Source organism: Cibotium barometz, chromosome 26, assembly GCF_041138505.1.
Source record: "Cibotium barometz isolate CiBa-2024 chromosome 26, ASM4113850v1, whole genome shotgun sequence".
In the NCBI taxonomy this organism is placed as follows: Eukaryota; Viridiplantae; Streptophyta; class Polypodiopsida; order Cyatheales; family Cibotiaceae; genus Cibotium; species Cibotium barometz.
Window position 1 is genome coordinate 45,509,423 of NC_141071.1, and position 21,771 is coordinate 45,531,193.

At 47.4% G+C, this 21,771-nt stretch overlaps 1 protein-coding gene across 3 annotated transcripts in view; it reads right to left on the reverse strand.

Annotated features, from left to right (window-relative positions):
- Positions 1–21,771, reverse strand: part of LOC147624011 (Pleckstrin homology (PH) domain superfamily protein) — a 101,725-nt gene that overhangs the window by 9,595 nt on the left and 70,359 nt on the right. For all 3 annotated transcript variants that reach the window (XM_086820696.1, XM_086820695.1, XM_086820697.1), the window contains one exon: positions 7,993–8,082. In XM_086820696.1, coding sequence (XP_086676822.1) covers positions 7,993–8,082 — 90 coding nt within the window. The remainder of the gene's footprint in view (positions 1–7,992; positions 8,083–21,771) is intronic.

Below are 21,771 nucleotides of genomic sequence, written 5' to 3' on the forward strand. Positions count from 1 at the left end.
CGGGTATGGAAGTATGGAATATTTTCCATACGAGTGTGAAAAAAACTACGGTTAACAGCAGTGCCAAGCAGTTTGGGAAGCGTGTAAGACCAGGTGAGCAGGTGCAGTGTTGGTGACCGTGAGTATTGATGCGCAGATTTTACATAACAAACATATTTGACCTCCAGTTGGTTTTCAAACATTCAAAAAGGTTTCTTAAACATTTCAAACCATTTCAAAACGTTTGAATGACATTTGGATGCAACTATGCTTGTAAAAACCCTTCCCTATAGCCTTCTGCCACATGGATTATATAGAATTCTAGTCTTCGTCAATGGCTTCACCAGCAAAGATTGTTCTTTTGAAGAAGTCTTTTCTTTGGGGGCTTCTGATCTAGACATGAAATAATATACATAATACAACTATCCTTTTTGAAAAACAATCTATGCAATCCTATATGGTAATTTGTGCCCTAACTGAGAAGAAAACCTTTGGTCATAGCTGCTACTTTTGTCAATAAGAGATCTGATGCCATCTATGTGCCAATTCTAAAAGCTAAAACTCTATGGCACATGCTTGTTTCCTCTTATTATTCAAATTTACATTGTTTCATGCCATGTATTGTCTCCTGAATCCCCAGATTAGGTCAACATTTAAACTGTGCCAGCCTCTAATAAGTCATGTAATAGGACTGACCTCAATCAATTCATCACAACCCAAAACCTTAGTGATTTATTCATGAACACCATAAAGTTTGGGTGATCTACCCATGATCCAAACTCAGCATGGATCTTTGGATCCTTTCTTTTCGTCAATGGAAATCCCATTCTTGGACACTACATGCCCAAGAATCACTCCGTGTTTTACCCAACATTGGTACTTGAAAGGGTTTAAGGATATGCGATAAAAGTTTGCATCGTTCAAATACGTTATGTAAGCAAGATAAGTGCTCCTTCCATGACGAATGAACACATAAATCTATCCCATTGACACATTCGATGCGCTCGCTGAAGCTTCCGCTCCCCCCCTACTCGCGCTGCAGCCTGCACGCACACCCCTCCCTGCCTCCTGTCTGCCTTCGCGCCTACTCCCCCTGCCTCTGCTCATTAGCGCCCCCCCGTCTCTCTGCTCATTCGCCGCCTCTTCTCATTCGCCCCCCCCCCCCCCCCCGCCTCTGCTCATTCGCGCCACCCCCCCCCCCCCCGCCTCTGTTCATTCGCGCCAGCCCCCCCCTGCTCCGTCTCCTTCGTCCCCCCCCTTTTTTCATTTTTTTTCATCCCCCCCCCCCCCCCCCCCCCCCCCCCCCGCGGCCCTTTGTTTTTAATCCCCTCCCCTCATTTTCTGTTCGCCCCCCGTTGTTCTTCTGCCCCTCCCCGCTCCGCCTCTTGTGCAGCTCGGATCTTGCAGGGCTTTCCATTTTCGCTTCGCCTTCAACAAAGCTTCAGACACTGATGGAGACTCCTCCCGCCCCACCTCAGAGGGACTCTTCCGCAGCCCCCTCGCCCGCCCCTGTGGATACCCCCATCAGGCTTTCTCTTTTGCCAGAAGAGGAAGCGAGCCTCGCCACAGAGGTGGAACGCCTCCAGGCACATTCCACCATCTGCCGTATAGTCGGCACTCGCCCTAGCAGAGGGGAGATCCGAGATCTTCTCCAAGCCCGCCTTCTTGCAAATGTGAGCAAGATCCTGGACGTTCAGCTACTGGGCCGCGGACACTACCAGATTGAGTTCGAGACAGCCTAGAGCGTGGCCCAAGTCCTAGCCATGAGTCGCTTTGACATCAGGGGCGCTCGGGCCTTCTTCAGACCTTGGCAACATGGCTTCGACCCAACAGCAGCCGAGCAGGGAGAGTACCTATTTCATGTCACAGTTTGCTTCCCTGGACTCCGCCGCGAGTACCTTCCGCTCCTTTCCAGGATAGGAGCATTGGTGGGTTCGGTGCTTGAGACTGGTCCCACAGCAGCTTCAGTGGTGGCTAGAGCAGCTGGCCTGCCTTTGGTCAGAGTTCTGGTTCTTGACATCTCCTCTCTTCCGAACATCATTCAGTTACCTAGGATAGGGGGGGGGATGGATCGATTAAAGAGTGGAGTTCTCGGGGCTCCCGAACCAGTGTTTTATATGCAGGCAGGTGGCCAAGGCCTTCCCTCGTAGGAGACCCCGACCTTCACCGCAGCAACAGGCCCCCGATGGCCCGCCCACAGATGCGGCTCGGCAAGCAGCCTCCGGGACACCTGCTCAGCCCACAGATACCTCGGATTGGCAGCATGGACAGGGGCGCCGTAGAGGGAGACAGCCACAGCAGCAGGCCCAGAGGCCGATGCAGCAGCAGTCACAGTCTCAGCATCACTGGGTTCCAGTGAGGAACAGCTTTGCTCCCCTCCAGGAGGAGACCCCAGCGCAGACTGAGGACCTGGAGATGCCAGCACCCCCTCCTTCGCCTCGACCCCCCCTCCCGCCTCGCTTCCGCCTTCGCCTCCTCCCGTTCCCGCTCCCGTTTTGTCAGCGGCCCCTTCTCCCCCCCCCCTCCCCCTCCGCTCGCCTCAGCTCCTCGGGAGGCCCCGACAGTACCCTGGCGCTCACCTGCTGTTCGGCGGGCACTAAGCACCGACCTTGCGCGAGCACCGCAGAGGAGACCTACCATGCCGATTCGGGCTTCACGGATATCCTCTATCCGCAGTCGGCTGAGTAGGCTCGACACTAGTCAGCGCTTGGAGGCTTTTGACTACTCCTTCACACGGCTTTTTGGAGCACAGGGCCCCCATGAGCCAGCACCCATCAGAGTGCATGTGGTGATACCTCCGGCCCGAGGGAAGGAGGCACTTGATTCAGCGGTGGCCTTCTCCTTCCCTCTCTGTGGCACTAGTGACAGGGAGTGGACTCTGGATCTCGCTCTTAGCATACTGAAGACTTAGGCAGTTGAGTTTTCATATCATGTGAGCGATCTGGAGGTGACAGACGTGATAGGCCGACTCTCGGAGCTGGCTCACTTCTTTGATTCCGGGAGTGCGGATGCCTCCGGGATTCGCCACTTGGTGGTTCGCATAGTGGCGGACCCAACACACGACCCTGGATATGTATGTATACACGAGGTTGCTCTCTCTGAGCGGGAGGCAGTCGCCATGGGACACAACCACTGGCGCCTGATCCGAGATTCTTGCAGCACACCGGGTGGGCAGATTCGTAGCCGCTCGGATGGGGACTTCTCTCCATCCAAGCCGCTTGCGAAGGCCCGCCGTATGGCTGAGACAGCCTCCACCTCAGCAGGTCATCCATGAGGATCATCTCATGGAATGTACAGGGCCTTGGCGGCGCACACTATGTACGCTATCATGGATGCTTGAGGCAGGAGCTTCAGAGATGCCTGGTTGGGGGCAGTATTGATATTCTGATGATGTAGGAGCACCATTTGAGTGAGAGAAGGATTCGGAGATATGGTTCTGTGATGCCTGGCAGATGGGACACATTTTGGTTTGCAGGGTTTGGCCCCTTGGGTGGGCAGGGAGGAGTATGTATGGTCATTGTGGATGCATGGCGGCAGGCCATTGTGGATCGCGGGGTCATTGTGCCTGGTAGAGCACAGTATGTTATTCTGAGGATGCACGATGAGCTCTTTGGCGTGCTCAATGTCTATGCGCCCAACCATGCTAGTGCCAGAGCAGAGTTCTGGATCCTTGTTACAGATGCATTGCCCGAGGCCGCACATTGGTGTGTCGGAGGAGACTTCAACATGCTTGAGGACCCGGCCGATAGGGTGGGAGGCAGTCATGTTACAGTGCACGGCACGGAGCTTGCAGCTTGGGAGCGATTTTGCATGACACTGCGGATTATTGATGCATGGCAGCATGAGGCTTTCTCCCACTCTCAGGACAGTCTTAGTTTATCTCGGTCGGATCGCCGGCAGGGAGGGACTAATCTATCACAGATTGATCGCTTCTATGTGGGCGACAGGTTCGGGACGGGAGACCAGCTTGCAGTTGAGGATCCCAGAGAGGATACTTACAGATTCCAGTCTTTCTTCTGAGGACATTGAGAGGATATGGCATGATAGTCAGAGCTCTGACCTGGATGCAGCAGGCCAGTGTGCCCAGGGACTCATCGAGCTCAGCTCTTTCTTGCACGCAGTAGCCTTGACACGGCTGGGAGAGACACGAGAGCGGGAGCGCCGCTTGAGACGTAGCCTTGCCTCGCTCCAGCGCCTTCAGGAGCAGCAGCCTACATGTGAGTGGGTGGCGTCCCAGCTGAGCCAGGCACGCCAGGAGGTTAGAGAGGCAGAGGAGCAGAGACATGAGTTCTACTATCATCGCCAGGCCTCACAATGGACGCAGCTTGGTGATAGAGTGACTGGGGAGTTCTTTGAGATTACCGGACCCCGCCATGCTCGAGCAGGTGTACGCCAGCTCAGGAGGCCGGACGGCTCGTTAGCCACTGAGCCCGAGGAGATTAGAGCCATTGCCACTGAGTTCTATCGAGACCTGCTCTCAGCGAAGCCAGCCACGGAGGCACGTGATGCTTGCAGACAGACTGTGTGGGCCCATGTACAAAGGAGAGTCACAAATCGTATGGGCACAGTTCTGGGTGAGCCTCTTTTAGAGGATGAGCTTGTTGAGGCTTTGAGGGTCCTTCCGCGCCATAGTTGCCCTAGGGAGGACGGATTGACGCCTGCCTTTTTTATGCGCTATTGGGACATTTTGGGGCCAAGCCTCCGCAGGGGCTTTCAGTATGTTTTGGACACTGGGGTGATGCCACAGAGCTTTTCAGAGGGCTTGATCTTTCTTATCCCCAAGGGGGAGGGAGTGTCTGATGATATTCGACAATGGAGACCTATCACGATCCTCAATACTATCTACAAGGTCCTAGCCAAGGCCTTGAGTTTGAGGATCCAGCCCTTCCTTGGGGAGTTGATTCATGCTACCCAGACGGGATTCGTCAAGGAGCGCAGTATCCTTGACAACATTTTCACCTTCTGGGAGGCGACCGCTCGAGCTAGATTTCTCGGCGAGGACCTGGTCGTTATGCTTCTCGATTTTGAGAAGGCATACGATAGAGTCGATTGGGGTTTCCTAGAGGGCACTATGCTTCGCCGGGGTTTTGAGCCAGTCTGGATTCGAGGGGTGGCGGCTCTATATTCCACAGCTCGTAGCCAGGTGCTGATGGCAGGAGGACGGGGGCCGAGTTTTGCGTTGACTATATCAGTCCGTCAGGGGTGCCCTCTCGCCCCGTTTCTTTTTCTCTTCTTTGCTGAGGCTATGAGCATGTATCTGACAGCATAGGAGGTTGGTTTGAGAGGACTCCAGCTCCCAATCCGGGGTGAGGACCTGCTCAATTCTGAGTTTGCTGATGACACGGGATTATTTTTGCATGGCTAGGAGGCCAATCTTCAGAGGGCAGAGCAGTCGCTACAGGTTTTTGGTGCAGCTTCGGGAGCATTGATCAATTGGCGCAAGACAGTGGCCTTTTGGATCAATAGCGCTCCCACTCCGGCATGGAGCCAAGAAGGGTTTTAGATGGATTCCTCCTGGCACAGCAGTGCGGTATCTGGGATGCCAGATTGGACTTGATTTGTCACCTGAGCAGCAGATCGCCCCGCTTCTTCTGAGCATTCGGAAGAAGCTTTTGTATTGGAGTACAACTCGGCTATCCTTGGCTGGGAGGTGGTGGTGACAAATCACGTGCTTTTAGCGACCATGTGGTACATCACGTCTTGCTGGATTTTCTTGAGCTCTTGCATCAGCCAGGTACAGAGGATGATGAGGAACTTTCTTTGGTCTGGGCGGGACGGTCAGCCAGCCTGGGCTAAGGTTGCTTGGGCAGTTATTACTCTTCCGCTGGCCCAGGGGGGCTTGGGCATTATAGATCCAGTTGATCAGAGTAGAGCCTTATTGGGGAAGCTTATTGTTTGGGGGCTGCTTCCAGGCGCTGAGCCTTGGAAGGAGCTTCTTTTTCAGCGACTGCAAGCTAGGGCTCCTCCAGCAAGGGGCACTTGGGCACTAGAGATACAATGGATCTTCATAGAGATGAGGAGGACAGGCCTCAGTAGAGGATGGGAGGACAGATTTGCCTTGAGCATCCTGCGAGCTTGGGAGCTGCTAAGACCGGGGCTTTCTCAGAGACCTCCTACTTGTGATGAGGAGCGGGCCAGACAGCCGCTCATCTGGAGCCCCGCGAAATGCACTGAGCAGGGTCATATGCTGGGTTCTCGGCCTCGTCTAGCCTAGGGACCGGCGGCAGGCCCAGCACGCAGTTTTGGAGACTGGCAGGCCTTCTGCAGTCTCCCAGAGGCGGTCCAGGTGGAGAGGCTGAGTCACTTCAGAGGGGGGCTGATTATGAGGGATGACATTCAGGAGGCACTCACTGAGGAGTGGTTCACGCCTTTCGAGCCAACGGCCCCACGGTGGATGGGAGCCTTTACGCAGATGGAGATCCTGATTGCTGTCAGAGCTTGCACTGAGGATGGCAGATGCCTCTACTATGAGATCCAGGATGAGGGTAGACTTCAGAGAGTGGAGGCGGAGTCGCCTTTGGTTGCAGAGTGCATCTTTCAGAGAATACGAGTAGTGGCCGCCGCTTCCCGGAAGTGGCATATTGATCCAGACCCTGCAGATGTGGACTCTGATTGGCGCATTTGGGCATATGCTGCGAGCCCCTTGGCCCGGCTCCAGTGAGACCCTGGCGAGTACGAGTGGCATGATCCTTATGCGTCCCCCGAGGCCACAGAGATTACCTTTTTCCAGTACACTGTTCGATTGGGGAGGCACATTTTGACTGCAAGGAGGATGGTCTCTCCAGCCGCAGCGGAGCATTGGCGGCTACAGGGACTCTCACAGGAGTTCCTGGAGGATTTTTGGGCCAGGCTCTGGGCTAGTCGACAGGCACGCAGGATCTCGACTTTTCACTGGCTAGTTGCGCACAGGGGCTCTGCAGTTGGCACCTGGCTTCTCTACAGTGGTCTTCCGGCGGCCTGTGTCCGATGCGGCCACCCATTGGAGACACAGAGACACTGCCTATGGGACTGTCCACAGGCGCAGCAGATTTGGCTGAGAATGCTGCGCATTTTGACCCCCCTCTCTCCAGAGGGCATGTATACGTGGGGTGCCGCTGCTTGGTCGACATCGTCAGGGCCTGCTCTGGGATACGAGACGGAGCAGGACAGCCAGGCCATCAGATTCATTAGGAGCCAGCCTCGGCTTGTTCCTTCACCGGATTTCTCGTCCGTCGTCTGGACACAGGAGAGGGATTTACGATGGGAGCTCCTCAACAGCCTCACCATCTGGTTCCCCTGGAGAGCCCGGTGTTTCAGGGCCTTTGAGGGGAGACTGGAGCCACCAATAGAGACTGTTCGGGGGATTTGGCAGGAGCTGATCCACACCTTGCGCGGACAGTATGACCGCATCTGGGGCGACTCGGATGCGGCGATCTTGCGGCGCCAGACCTTCCACACCACTTGGCGCAGCGGCCCCTTCTATACACTACACGTGGGTACCCCCCGCTGGCATTACAGGCCACCTGTTTGGCTTTCCCCCCCTCCTATTGTATGATATAGCTCTCAGTCATTTGTACTGATCTTTGTACCTTTTTTGCACCTAGGGAGAGTCTCCCTAGCTGCCTTCATTGGATCTCTGCTCTGCCTTCTTATGAGCAAGAGAGTTTTTTGTAGCCCAGTGGGCGTTTTTTTAAACTAATGAAAGGATTTTTTTTCGAAAAAAAAAATGAACACATAAATCATATAAGAAAATCAGCTGATCCAACATGCAATCATGTGATTGCTACTCAAGCCAAGCAATCCAATCGCCCAACTAAATGCCACTAAAGTGCATCCAGCTGAACGCGAGTATAAAACAATAAACACAAATACCATCTAAAGCATGCATGGGTCATACTTACAATGACACAACAAGAAGGAAGACATCTTAACCAGAAATATGCATAAACATAAAAGTGCAAAAGAAAAAAGTCGCTTAAACACATCTTTTATCTTGTCTTAAAGAGAGAAGGAATCAGGATACATAAAGCTTACAGCAGAATGGAAGATTCCAGTCACAGTGTTCTTTTGAACATTCATCTTCATGTTCGGATACAGCAGTGCATTGAGGAGTACTCGTCCAACCTGCATGAACAATGTGCTGGTGAAATACTGCCTGGCAATCGCAATCAAAGGCAGTGTGCATGCTTTTAACAATAAAGCATCAACATTGAAAACCTCATATAATCAACCCATCACTTGAAAGGACAGCTGCCTGTTTATGATTTTTGGTACTGTATGCACAATTATTTTGCAACTGAATAATAATGTGGTAAATTTGCATGACCACAATAGAAAAAAACTCTTTCCTCATACTTGAGAGCTTTTTGTACTGATCACCAATTCTTAGAGCACAATATCATGCAAAAGCACAGAAACAAAACATTCACACTCTCAGCATCATGTTCTAAATAATGCATATTTAAACCTAGTTTAATCAAATGCTTCTAATGTGATTGGCACAATGACCCCGCAATGGAAGGTGCCCATCAAGAAGCTTTCTTAACTCCCATGATGCTTTTCGTATGCATGTCACATGTATCAAATTAAGAAGTGCACTATGCCTCGACTTCGTCAGGGCCTGCTCTGGGATACGAGACGGAGCAGGACAGCCAGGCCATCAGATTCATTAGGGGTCAGCCTCGCCTTGTTCCTTCACCGGATTTCTCGTCCACCGGCTGGACACAGGAGAGGGATCTACGATGGGAGCTCCTCAGCAGCCTCACCATCTGGTTCACCTGGAGGGCCCGGTGTTTCAGGGCCTTTGAGGGGAGACTGGAGCCACCAGCAGAGACTGTTCGGGGGATCTGGCAGGAGTTGATCCACACCCTGCGAGGACAGTATGACCGCATCCGAGGCGACTCGGATGTGGCGATCTTGCGGCACCAGGCCTTTCACACCACTTGGTGCAGCGGTCCCTTCTATACCCTACATGCGGGTACCCCCCGCTGGCATTACAAGCCATCAGTTTGGATTTTTCTCCCTCCTATTGTATGATATAGCCTCTCAGTTATTTGTACTGATATTTGTACTTTTTTGCACTTAGGGAGAGTCTCCCTAGCTACCTTGATTGGATCTCTGCTCTGCCTTCTTATGAGCAGGAGAGTTTTTTGTAGCCCAGTGGGCGTTTTTTTATAACTAATGAAAGGATCTTTTCTCGGAAAAAAAAAAAGTGCACTATGCCACATCTATACCTGCCTTGTCAACAAACCTACTAGCACTATTTAGAATCAAGCTGTCAAACTGCTAGGTGTTGGGGTAAAGGCGTTATGCCCACCCTTATAGTGTGTACAAGCCCATAAGTTATAGTACATAGTACACTTAGTACTTTTAATGTACTAAGTGCACTATGTGTACTAGTGCAATATACATGTGTGATAGGGGAGTCACACACTCATGCTTCATGAGTTGACTTATCCCCACAACTCTCTCTCTCTCTCTCCCTTGTGCTTCTCTGTGTATGTCTCCCACATTAACCTAACCCTAATTCTGTTTCTCTCACACAACTGCTCAGGCGCCGTCAACGAGCGAACACGTACGGGCGGACCTTTACGCATGGTCGTTTAAACTCTGCCGTGGCCGTTTTTCGCCACACTGTCATCAAGCTTTTCGAGGTAATTCCGAAAGAAACGCAGAGAAGGGTCCTGCAAGACCGCTGGGCTGGAGTCGCAGAGCTGAATGAAAGCCTTCAGCTGCGCGATCTTGCCTGCATCCATCTTTAGGTCAGAGGAAGAGTAGCAGCAGTTCCTTAGGCAGCAGCAGCAGCACCTACTCGTCTGGAAACATAATAAAAAGCAATAGCTTTCTGCAGCAGCTAGGCCGGCACAGAAGTGTCCCCTCACCTGCATTAGAAGTGCCCCCTCACCTGCACAGAACAGAAGCAGCAATCATCAACCCCTCTTTTCCTGCAACAGCCTGCAAATTGAAGAAAAATCAGAAATTACAAGGTATTTTCCTCAATTTTTTTTTGGGATTTGCAATTGAGCAAGTACAATCAACAATTGAGCAGATACAGGTGTCAAATTGCTCAATTTTTGAGCAAAATTGGCAAAATTGGGTGACATTGGTCACAATCAGGATCAATTTGCAGGAAATTGGTCACAATCAGGATCAATTTGCAGGAAATTGAATGTCGAAATTTGGGGCTTTTGATGTAATTGTGCAATTAAGCACTCATACATGCTGTATGATGTGAAAAATCGCACATTTGGGCAAAATTGCAGCAAATTGCAGTGCAAATCAAGGGGCTTTTGTGCCGATTTGGTTGATTTGCATGCAGGCAATCGCATTTGATGCTGTGGATAATGTGTTGATGCCTTACAAGCATTCAATGTGCCTGTAAATCAAGGGGCTTTCATGTATTTGATGTATATGTGGCCAGGGGGAAACATCGTGAACACTCTGGATGCCTTCACGAGCGTCAATGTACCATGTATGATCAGAAATTGATCTTAAATCAAGGGGCTTTTCAAGTTTGTATGCTTGTTGAGCTTGGCAAAGCAGCAGGCAAGACTTTTATGCCTTGAATCCTCAACAATCAGCTTGCAGTCAAGGGGCTTTTGCCCAATTTCTGTTCGGGACTGTTGTATGCAATGTACGGGACTGTAAAAGTCTGATTTTCACTCATTTGGACAGCCAGGAGAGCATTTATTGCTATTGTACCTGCTGGTACAGTTTTGGTACAGATTTGTATATGTTTTGGCATGGTTGTACTCTGTTTTGAGTGACCAAAAGGTTCAATTTCAGCTGCTGTACTTGCCGGTACAGGTTTGGTACATCATTGGTGAGCACTTAGTACTGCTGTACAGTACTTTGGAAGGGCAACAGAGCACATTTAAGGTGCTGTCCTAAATCTGCAGCAACCAGATTTTGGTGTTTTCATCACAAAAAGTGGGAGAAAAGTTGCATTTGTGCTTCCGCAGTGGGAGATAAAGCTTGGGAGAACAACAGTGAGCACTTTGTGTGCTTTTGGTGCAGTGTTTGCACATTTTTGCAGGGAGTCAGGCATTGACAGGTTGCATATTGCTATGGCAACCACAGGTGAGAGCTCTTCATTGCTTCACATCAAGAAGCTTGAAGGCTCGCATACCTATGATATTTGGCAAACCCAGTGCTACAATGTGTTGCTCCAGAAAAAGCAGCACAAGCCTATCAAAGAAAGGGGTGTAATGCCCGCTTCTCTTACTACTGAAGAGTGGGAAGATATGGATGAGCTGGCAAGATCTACTATCATGTTGTCTGTGTCAGACTCATTACTTTTCACCATTCGTGAAGAGAAGACAGCTTGGGGAATGTGGCAGAGATTGCAGGACTTGTATGCCCAACAAAGTGCCTCAAGCAAAGTGTATTGGTTGAAGAAACTCATAGGTCTTCAAATGAAGGAAGGGGCGTCTATGACAACCCATCTAAATGAGTTTAATGGTATTGTCAGCCAGGTCATTAATCAAAAGTTGGCAATGGACGATGAGTTCAAAGCCACTTTTCTGTTATGCACTTTGCCAGAGAGTTGGGACACATTCAGGACAGCCACTAGCAATTCGCATGCTATGCTGTCATATGCAGATGTTGAGGGTGCTCTTCTTCAAGAAGAGATGAACAGGAAAAACAACTCTGTTGGAAAGTCCAATGCAATGAATGCACGTGGGAGATCCCAGCAAAGGGGGAAAAGCCAAGAAAGGGGAAGGAGCAAGTCTCGCTCCAAAAAGGATTTGGAATGCCATTATTGTGGCAAGAAGGGACACATTAAAAAGCAATGCTACAAATGGAAAAATGATCAAAAAGAAAAGGGAAAAGGCAAAGATAAAGAGAAGGATGAAGCCAAAGATGTAAAGCCAAAGGGCAAAAGTGGAGTCAAGATTGAAGAAATCAATGTGTCACATGCAGGTGGCAGTGAGGATGAGGTCCTATTTACTTCTTCACTTGATGCCCATTCACTTCTTACAGGTGGTCATGGTATGCACTCATGGATCATTGATTCAGGTGCCTCCTTTCATGTCACAGGTTGCAGAGACTTGTTTGTCAGGTATACTGCTGGCAATGAAGGAGTGGTTTATTTGGGTGATAACCATGCATGCAAGATTCTTGGCAGAGGTGATGTGAGGCTTGTGTTTTCAGATGGCTCACAGCTTATGCTCCATGATGTCAGGCATGTGCCTGAGATCAAGAAGAATCTGCTTTCTACTGGACAGCTTGATGATGCTGATTATGTTACCACATTTGGTAGTGGAAAGTGGAAAATTAGTAAGGGCTCACTGGTTGTTGCCAGAGGCTCTAAGGTGGACCTTCTTTACTTTATGCATGCAGGTGTTTGTCACCATGCTAATGTAAATGCAACCGAGCTACCGGAAATCTCTATGTGGCATAGCCGGTTGGGACACATGAGTGTCAAGGGAATGGAGCAATTGTCTCGTTTGGGTTACTTGCCTTCTCTAAAGTTTTCAAGTTTTCAGTTTTGTGAGCATTGTATATATGGTAGGCAACTACAGTGCCCCCACAAGGAAGCTCTTGGACAGAAAGATGCTCAGTTAGAGCTTGTGCATACAGATGTATGTGAGATGCCTCAGCTTTCTTTGGGAGGGGCAAAATATTTTGTGTCTTTTATAGATGATGCCACACGTAAGGTGTGGGTTTATCCTCTTCGTTTGAAGAGTGATACATTCTCAGTGTTTGAGAAGTTTGTTGCTCTTGTTGAGAATCAAACTGGCAAAACACTGAAGGCTTTGCGTTCCGACAATGGTGGAGAGTACATGTCCAAACAGTTTCAGGACTTTTGTGATGCTAAAGGCATCAAGAGGGAGCTCTCTACTCCTTATGATCCTCCACAAAACGAGACAGCACAGAGGATGAACAGGACCATTCAGGAGAAGGTCCGTTCTATGTTGTCACATGCTGCATTACCTCATGGTTTTTGGGCTGAAGCTGTTATGACAGCCGTTCACCTTATAAACAGGTCACCTAACACGAGGCTTGGTGGGAAAGTGCCAGAGGAAGTATGGACAGGGAAGCCTCCATCATACAAGCACTTGAGAGTGTTTGGTTGCGTTGCGTACGCGCACATACGCAGGGAAATGCGCACCAAACTTGATCCTAAGTCTCACAAATGCATATTCCTAGGATATGGTGACAGAGGTGAAATGGGGTATAGACTTTGGGATCCCATGAATAGAAAAATCATACGCAGCAATGATGTCATTTTTGATGAAACATGCATGTATAAGGAGCCTGCAAGGCAACAGGAGCCTGGCAGAGTCATGTTTGATGATGATGGACATCATGGACAACAACAAAGGGCTGTAAATCAGCCATTACAGCAGGAAAACCAGCCCTTAAATGGTGCTGAAAATGGTCCAAATGGACAGCCAGAGATGGCAGAAGATATCCCTATGGATATACCACAGTTAGAGGATATACCCGGCATGATATTTCAGCCTTATGGCATGGAACAGGAGCCACCAATGGGTGATATGCAGGCTGGACAGCAACCTGCAAATGATGGTCATTGGGTACGGAGGTCCACAAGACCCTCCAGAGCCCCTGACAGGTTTGTTCCAGGGGTTGACTACTTGATGCTCACTGACTATGGGGAGCCCTCATGTTATAAAGAGGCTTTACAGAGGGTAGACAAGGCTCTTTGGGAGCGTGCCATGAAGTCAGAGATGGATTCTCTGCACAAAAATGGAACATGGAAGTTGGTGCATTTGCCTGCAGGCAAGAAGGTTTTGCCATGCAAGTGGGTTTACAGGCTCAAAGTTGCACCAGATGCAAAGCCAAGATACAAAGCCAGGTTAGTGGCTAAGGGCTTCAAGCAGGAATATGGTGTGGACTTTGAGGAGATCTTCTCTCCAGTGGTCAAAATGACCACACTTAGAGCTGTGTTGGCTTTGGTTGCGCATGATGATCTGGACTTGATTCAGATGGATGTGAAGACTGCTTTTCTTCGCGGTGATCTCCATGAGGAGATATATATGCAACAGCCAGAGGGTTATGCAGTAAGTGGAAAGGAGAAGCTTGTATGCAAGCTGAAAAAGAGTCTTTATGGGCTCAAACAGGCACCAAGAGAATGGTATCATAAATTTGATACATTCATGAAATCTCAAAAATTCAAGAGAAGTGACATAGATCACTGCTTGTACACCAAGAAAGCTTTGGATGGCAGTCTCATGATCCTCATCTTGTATGTTGATGATATGTTGATTGCCGGGAAATCTCGTAAAGAGATGGATGCCTTGAAGCAGAGGCTGCATCAAACCTTTGATATGAAGGATTTGGCTGATGCAAATCGCATCTTGGGTATGCGGATACTTCGGGACAGAAATCAGCATGTGTTGTATTTGTCTCAGAAGGAATACATTGGCAAAGTCTTGCAGAGGTTCAATATGGACGGGGGGAAGAAGACTAGTACTCCTTTGCCTCCATATGTGAAACTCAGTGCTATGGACAGCCCACAGTCAGATAGAGACAGGGCTGATATGGCCAAGATTCCGTATGCTTCAGCTTGTGGCAGTCTCATGTATGCCATGGTTGCTACTAGGCCGGACATTGCATTTGCAGTGGGAGTGGTTTCTAGATACATGGCCAACCCTGGCAAGAAGCATTGGGAAGCAGTGAAAGGTGTCATGAGATACCTGAAGGGCACACAGGATTTGTGCATTTGCTTTGGCAAACAGGATGCATTAGTGCATGGTTACACGGATTCGGATTATGCCGGTCATCCAGATAACCGGAAGTCTACTACCGGTTATGTATTTACATTCACAGGAGGTGCTGTGTCATGGATATCCAGGATGCAGAAGTGCACAGCCTTATCTACTACAGAGGCCGAGTATATTGCAGCCACAGAGGCTTGCAAGGAGGCATTATGGCTATCTCGGTTAGTGGTTGATTTGGGTTATACAGGGGATATTCCATTGTTGCATTGTGACAGTCAGAGTGCCATCCAGTTGGCAAAGAACCCTGTCTTTCATGCAAAGACGAAGCATGTGGATGTGAAGTATCACTTCATCAGAGAGGTGATAGAGAACAAGCAAATTCAGCTTGTTAAAATTCATACGGATGACAACCCGGCTGATCTGTTGACGAAGAGTTTGCCTCCGGAGCGGTTTGCTCATTGCAGACACTTGATGGGCATTGGATGAGGCCATTTTCAGCCTTGATATGGCCTTGTATATTATCATGTACATGCTGATTTTTCTTTTCCTTCATTTAAGGGCACTTTGCCTTTAAGTGGGAGGTTGTTGGGGTAAAGGCGTTATGCCCACCCTTATAGTGTGTACAAGCCCATAAGTTATAGTACATAGTACACTTAGTACTTTTAATGTACTAAGTGCACTATGTGTACTAGTGCAATATACATGTGTGATAGGGGAGTCACACACTCATGCTTCATGAGTTGACTTATCCCCACAACTCTCTCTCTCTCTCTCCCTTGTGCTTCTCTGTGTATGTCTCCCACATTAACCTAACCCTAATTCTGTTTCTCTCACACACTAGGCTAGTCCCCATGTGTGCCATAAAAGATTACTCACGAGCCAATCAAAAATACATAAGAAAACTATCCCTCCAAGTTTCATGTTGAAAGACAAATGTCAAACTAGTGTCAACAGCCCAAAAAAAGGTAAGATTTTTCCAACAAAGCTATGAGGTACAACTATCTTGTAAATATACGATGTGATTCCAAGCTTAAAACCTTGGAAGGCCACCTGTTTCTTCCACTCCTATCATGTATCCCATCACGGAAAGACTCTCTTTATGTGATACACTTTATAACCATCTTTCTGATCGCATGCTTTTTGATCACTCACACGGAAAGACTCAATCTCTTGACTTTCATTGTTACGATGTTTAAACTCTTTATGTTGATGCACTTTACCAAGAGATCATTGTAAAATGCATCTCAGTCCCCATGATTGAAAAAACAAAATTTCAAACTTTCAATGAAAGTTAGCTTTTGAACTCATCTGTAAAACAAGAGTGAGACCCCTTATATAGATGCACCATCTCCCCAGTATCCTTGGCATCATACTATATACAAAAAGACTCTAATTAGCTATTCCTACTTTTATTCTCCTTATGCTTTCCTATTATTCTCTCCCACATTTTCTACTTTTTATGTCCACATGTTAACCGCGGTTAGGTTAACCCAAGATTACAAGTCCCACATGGGTTAGGGCTTATACTGAAATGCTATAGTTATAGTCCAAAATAGGGTTACTAGCTATTATTAAGCCTAGGCTAAACATAGAGGTCAATATAAGAAAGCCTTAGGCTTAGTTATGACACACAATCATCAAGTCTCACTTGTAGTGCATGGCCCATTGGGACTGCTCCGCGTAGGACATGCTTGGGGTGTGGCTAGGTGGTATGGCACACCTAGTCACAAGAAAGGTTTCGTCTATTTTCTCGTTTCGACATGTTTCGTTTTGTTTCACTTCATATCTATGGACAAACGGAGAGGTTTCGAAGCGACACTTATAAAATCAAATTGAGAAAAGTGAAATTACAGAAAACATAAGAAATTTCAACAATTGGGTGTGAAATTAGATGCAATTAAGGTTGACAAAATGAAATTGTGATTTACAAATGGAGAAAAAGTGAGAAACTAAAGAAATCTTAGGAAATTTCAACAATTGGGTGTGAAATTAGATGCAATTGAGGTTGAAGTATGAAATTGGGATTTATGAATTGGATGAAAGTGAGAAATTGAAGACCTAGTGGAACACTTACGAAATTTCAATAATTGGGTGTGAAATTAGATGAAGTTGACCAAGAAGTTGAATTTGGGCAAAACGATGTTTCGACTATTGAAGTTGAAAGTATGAAATTGGGATTTATAAATTGGAAATTGGGATTTGAAAGTGGGGGAAAGTGAGAAATTGAAGAGCTAGTGAATTCCTCATTAAAAAATTCAAAATTTGGTTGTGACATTAAGTGAAATCGACAAAGAAGTCAAATTTGGAAATTGTTACAGACAGTCACAAGAAACGTTTTGTCTATTTCATTGTTTCGTCTGTATGGATTTTTTTTAGAAAATTGAGATGGAGAGAAGTAAAGAGATGCTCCGCACAGGACACCCTATAAGTTTTTTTTTAACAAATCTCAAATTTGGACGAAATGGGGTTTCATTTGAGAGTGTTTCGCTTTATTTCGAAACGTTTCGTTCGTTTCGCTTGCTTTCTAGGGACAAAACAGGTTTTCATGTGACTATGGAGAAGGAGGACCCATAATGAAGCTATGGTGGGCAGCTCAAGGGTAAATCCGCACGGACTCTATAGCTGGGAGGTGAGCCTTAAGCCTTGATCCATCATAGGTTCTGTGTCACAAGGTCCTTAGGATTGGGTCCTTGAGACCTTACACTGGGAGGTGAGGAAAAGAAAAGGCAAGAACAGTCCTGAGGTGACGTAGAATGATGTCCATGGCATTGAAAGAATTGGTGACTATGGCACCAATCCTACATTTAGCAGATCCCAAAAAAACAATTGTTGATTTTGCCATTGGGGCAATCCTGAGTTCGGTCGCTTTTGAAATCAAGAAGCTTTTGAGGGCAGAGATGCAGTATCCCGATCAGTAAAAAGAAATTACTTGTAGTAAATTCATGCCTAAAAAAGTGGAGACATTATTTGTATGGCTCCAAGTTTGTTGCTTGGAGGTTATCATTCCTTCAGATATATTTGGGACCAAGTTGATCTTCGCAATCACAAAGCTAGATGGGTTGAACTCATACAGAAGTTCAACTTTGAGATACAATACCGAAAGGAGTCCAACAAGCAGATTTTGAATGCACTAAGTATATTACCTGAAATTGGTGGCAACTTGTAGGCATATGTGCACTTATAGTAGTGCCACGTGTGAACAAGGCTTAACCAAGGGCACTTTTTCTCATGTCGTTTTTCCCCTTGGATATCAAGTGTAAAAGGACACTCTATCCATATAACTTTTGTACTTGGATATTATATGGATGTGACTCACATGCAAGGGTTGACTTGCATTTGTGATCAACCACACGCGTTCTGTCTTGCTCTCTCTTTCTCTTTGTGTGAGCTTCGTGTTCTTGCAGCTAACCCTAATCTGCAAGAAACCATACTGAGTGTGTGAGTGTGTGAGTCCCAACATTTGGTATCAGAGCTGCAATACCTTCCGGCGCTTCACATCTCTCCATCGACAAGGAGTGCGTTCCATCCGTCACTATTCGACTGCCTCCGTCCACGGCTGTTCCAACACTCTGCCTGCCTTCTGTGCGCCGGCCTGTCGCGCATTTTTGGGGTCCCTTGTTCTGACAGCTACTCGTCATCGTCGTTCGACTCCGTCGTCACCGACCCTTCCATCTCTCGACCGTTCATGCCGACTCCAACCAGACTGCGAGTCGCCCTCGCTGCCGTCTGCCCGATGTTCACGTCGGCTCCAACCTCAACACCACAGCTCCTACAACTCGCCCTCACCATTTCCAGCACACTGCTGCTCTCCAACGACGTTGTCTCCAGCTCCGACTGACGTCACCTTACCTGCAACTTGTTGTCGTCGACGTATCCAGCCATACTGCCATTGCCATCGGTTCGCTTGCATCTTGCCGCTGCCGTCAACATCACCAGCCCGTCTGCAGCCATACTACCATCGCCGCCGTCAGTTTGCATCTTGCCGCTGCCATCAACATCATCAGCCCGAATCCGTTTCCTCCCGCCTCCGACCAGGTTGTGCCTGCACGGTCCTCGCATGTGCCCTCAAAGATTCCTTGTGTGTAAACGGTGTTTTTAAATTCAGTATTCTAGAAGTACTTGATTTGCAGGTACAAAAATTTGGGAGTTTGGCAAATTTTCCCTTTGCATGAAAAATTGAAGGCTATATCAAGAACAAACATTGCAAAATTGAACATGCTGCCTTGCTTGGAATTTGGGGGTTTTTCAAATTGAGGTCAAAATCAGTAAAATCAGCAACTTTCACTTGCAAAAATTTGGGGCTTTTGTCAAAATTGGGCAATTGATTACACAATGAAGCAATTGCAGTGTATAAAAATTGGGGCTTTTCAGTTTGGAGCATGTAACAGGGGATTACAACAGTGATTTGTCACATATGTATACACATTGACTGTACTTGGAAAATTTGGTGTAGGTTTATACTTGCTTAAGGTTACAAGAAAAGGTTTGCATAGGACATTTGGTTGTCTGGCAGTGCACATTGGTGCTTGGTTTGCTTGTAGGTGTATTTTGTCTACATGGCTCAAAATGCTACAGATGTATGTACTATAACTTATGGGCTTGTACACACTATAAGGGTGGGCATAGTGCCTTTACCCCAACAACAAAGCCAAAGGGCAAAAGTGGAGTCAAGATTGAAGCAAATTGCAGTGCAAATCAAGGGGCTTTGTGCCGATTTGGTTGATTTGCATGCAGGCGATCGCATTTGATGCTTTGGGCAATGTGTTGATGCCTTACGAGCACTCAATGTGCCTGTAAATCAAGGGGCTTTCATGTATTGGATGTATATGTGGCCAGGGGGAAGCACCGTGAAGACTTTGGATGCCTTTATGTGCGTCAATGTACCATGTATGATCAGAAATTGATCTTAAATCAAGGGGCTTTTCAAGTTCGTATGCTTGTTGAGCTTGGCAAAGCAGCAGGCAAGACATTTATGCCTTGAATCCTCAAAAATCAGCTTGCAGTCAAGGGGCTTTTGCCCAATTTTTGTTCGGGACTGTTGTATGAAGTGTACGGGACTGTAAAAGTCTGATTTTCACTCATTTGGACAGCCAGGAGAGCATTTATTGCTATTGTACCTGCTAGTACAGATTTGGCACAGCTTTGTTCAAGTTTTGGCATGGCTGTACACTGTTTTGAGTGACCAAAAGGCTCAATTTCAGCTGCTATACTTGCCGGTACAGGTTTGGTACATCATTTGTGAGCAATTGGTACTGTTGTACAGTACTTTGGAAGGGCAACAAAGCACATTTAAGGTGCTGTCCTAAATCTGCAGCAACCAGATTTTGGTGTTTTCATCACAAAAAGTGGGAGAAAAGTTGCATTTGTGCTTCCGCAGTGGGAGATAAAGCTTGGGAGAACAACAGTGAGCACTTTGTGTGCTTTTGGTGCAGTGTTTGCACATTTTGCAGGGAGTCAGGCATTGACAGGTTGCATATTGCTATGGCAACCACAGGTGAGAGCTCTTCATTGCTTCACATCAAGAAGCTTGAAGGCTCGCATAATTATGATATTTGGCAAACCCAGTGCTACAATGTGTTGCTCCAGAAAAAGCAGCACAAGCCTATCAAAGAAAGGGGTGTAATGCCCGCTTCTCTTACTGCTGAAGAGTGGGAAGATATGGATGAGCTGGCAAGATCTACTATCATGTTGTCTGTGTCAGACTCATTACTTTTCAGCATTCGTGAAGAGAAGACAGCTTGGGGAATGTGGCAGAGATTGCAGGACTTGTATGCCCAACAAAGTGCCTCAAGCAAAGTGTATTGGTTGAAGAAACTCATAGGTCTTCAGATGAAGGAAGGGGCGTCTATGACAGCCCAACTAAATGAGTTTAATGGTATTGTCAGCCAGGTCATTAATCAAAAGTTGGCAATGGACGATGAGTTCAAAGCCACTTTTCTGTTATGCACTTTGCCAGAGAGTTGGGACACATTCAGGACAGCCACTAGCAATTCGCATGCTATGCTGTCATATGCAGATGTTGAGGGTGCTCTTCTTCAAGAAGAGATGAACAGGAAAAACAACTCTGTTGGAAAGTCCAATGCAATGAATGCACGTGGGAGATCCCAGCAAAGGGGGAAAAGCCAAGAAAGGGGAAGGAGCAAGTCTCGCTCCAAAAAGGATTTGGAATGCCATTATTGTGGCAAGAAGGGACACATTAAAAAGCAATGCTACAAATGGAAAAATGATCAAAAAGAAAAGGGAAAAGGCAAAGATAAAGAGAAGGATGAAGCCAAAGATGTAAAGCCAAAGGGCAAAAGTGGAGTCAAGATTGAAGAAATCAATGTGTCACATGCAGGTGGCAGTGAGGATGAGGTCCTATTTACTTCTTCACTTGATGCCCATTCACTTCTTACAGGTGGTCATGGTATGCACTCATGGATCATTGATTCAGGTGCCTCCTTTCATGTCACAGGTTGCAGAGACTTGTTTGTCAGGTATACTGCTGGCAATGAAGGAGTGGTTTATTTGGGTGATAACCATGCATGCAAGATTCTTGGCAGAGGTGATGTGAGGCTTGTGTTTTCAGATGGCTCACAGCTTATGCTCCATGATGTCAGGCATGTGCCTGAGATCAAGAAGAATCTGCTTTCTACTGGACAGCTTGATGATGCTGATTATGTTACCACATTTGGTAATGGAAAGTGGAAAATTAGTAAGGGCTCACTGGTTGTTGCCAGAGGCTCTAAGGTGGACCTTCTTTACTTTATGCATGCAGGTGTTTGTCACCATGCTAATGTAAATGCAACCGAGCTGCCGGAAATCTCTATGTGGCATAGCCGGTTGGGACACATGAGTGTCAAAGGAATGGGGCAATTGTCTCGTTTGGGTTACTTGCCTTCTCTAAAGTCTTCAAGTTTTCAGTTTTGTGAGCATTGTATATATGGTAGGCAACTACAGTGCCCCCACAAGAAAGCTCTTGGACAGAAAGATGCTCAGTTAGAGCTTGTGCATACTGATGTATGTGAGATGCCTCAGCTTTCTTTGGGAGGGGCAAAATACTTTGTGTCTTTTATTGATGATGCCACACGCAAGGTGTGGGTCTATCCTCTTCGTTTGAAGAGTGATACATTCTCAGTGTTTGAGA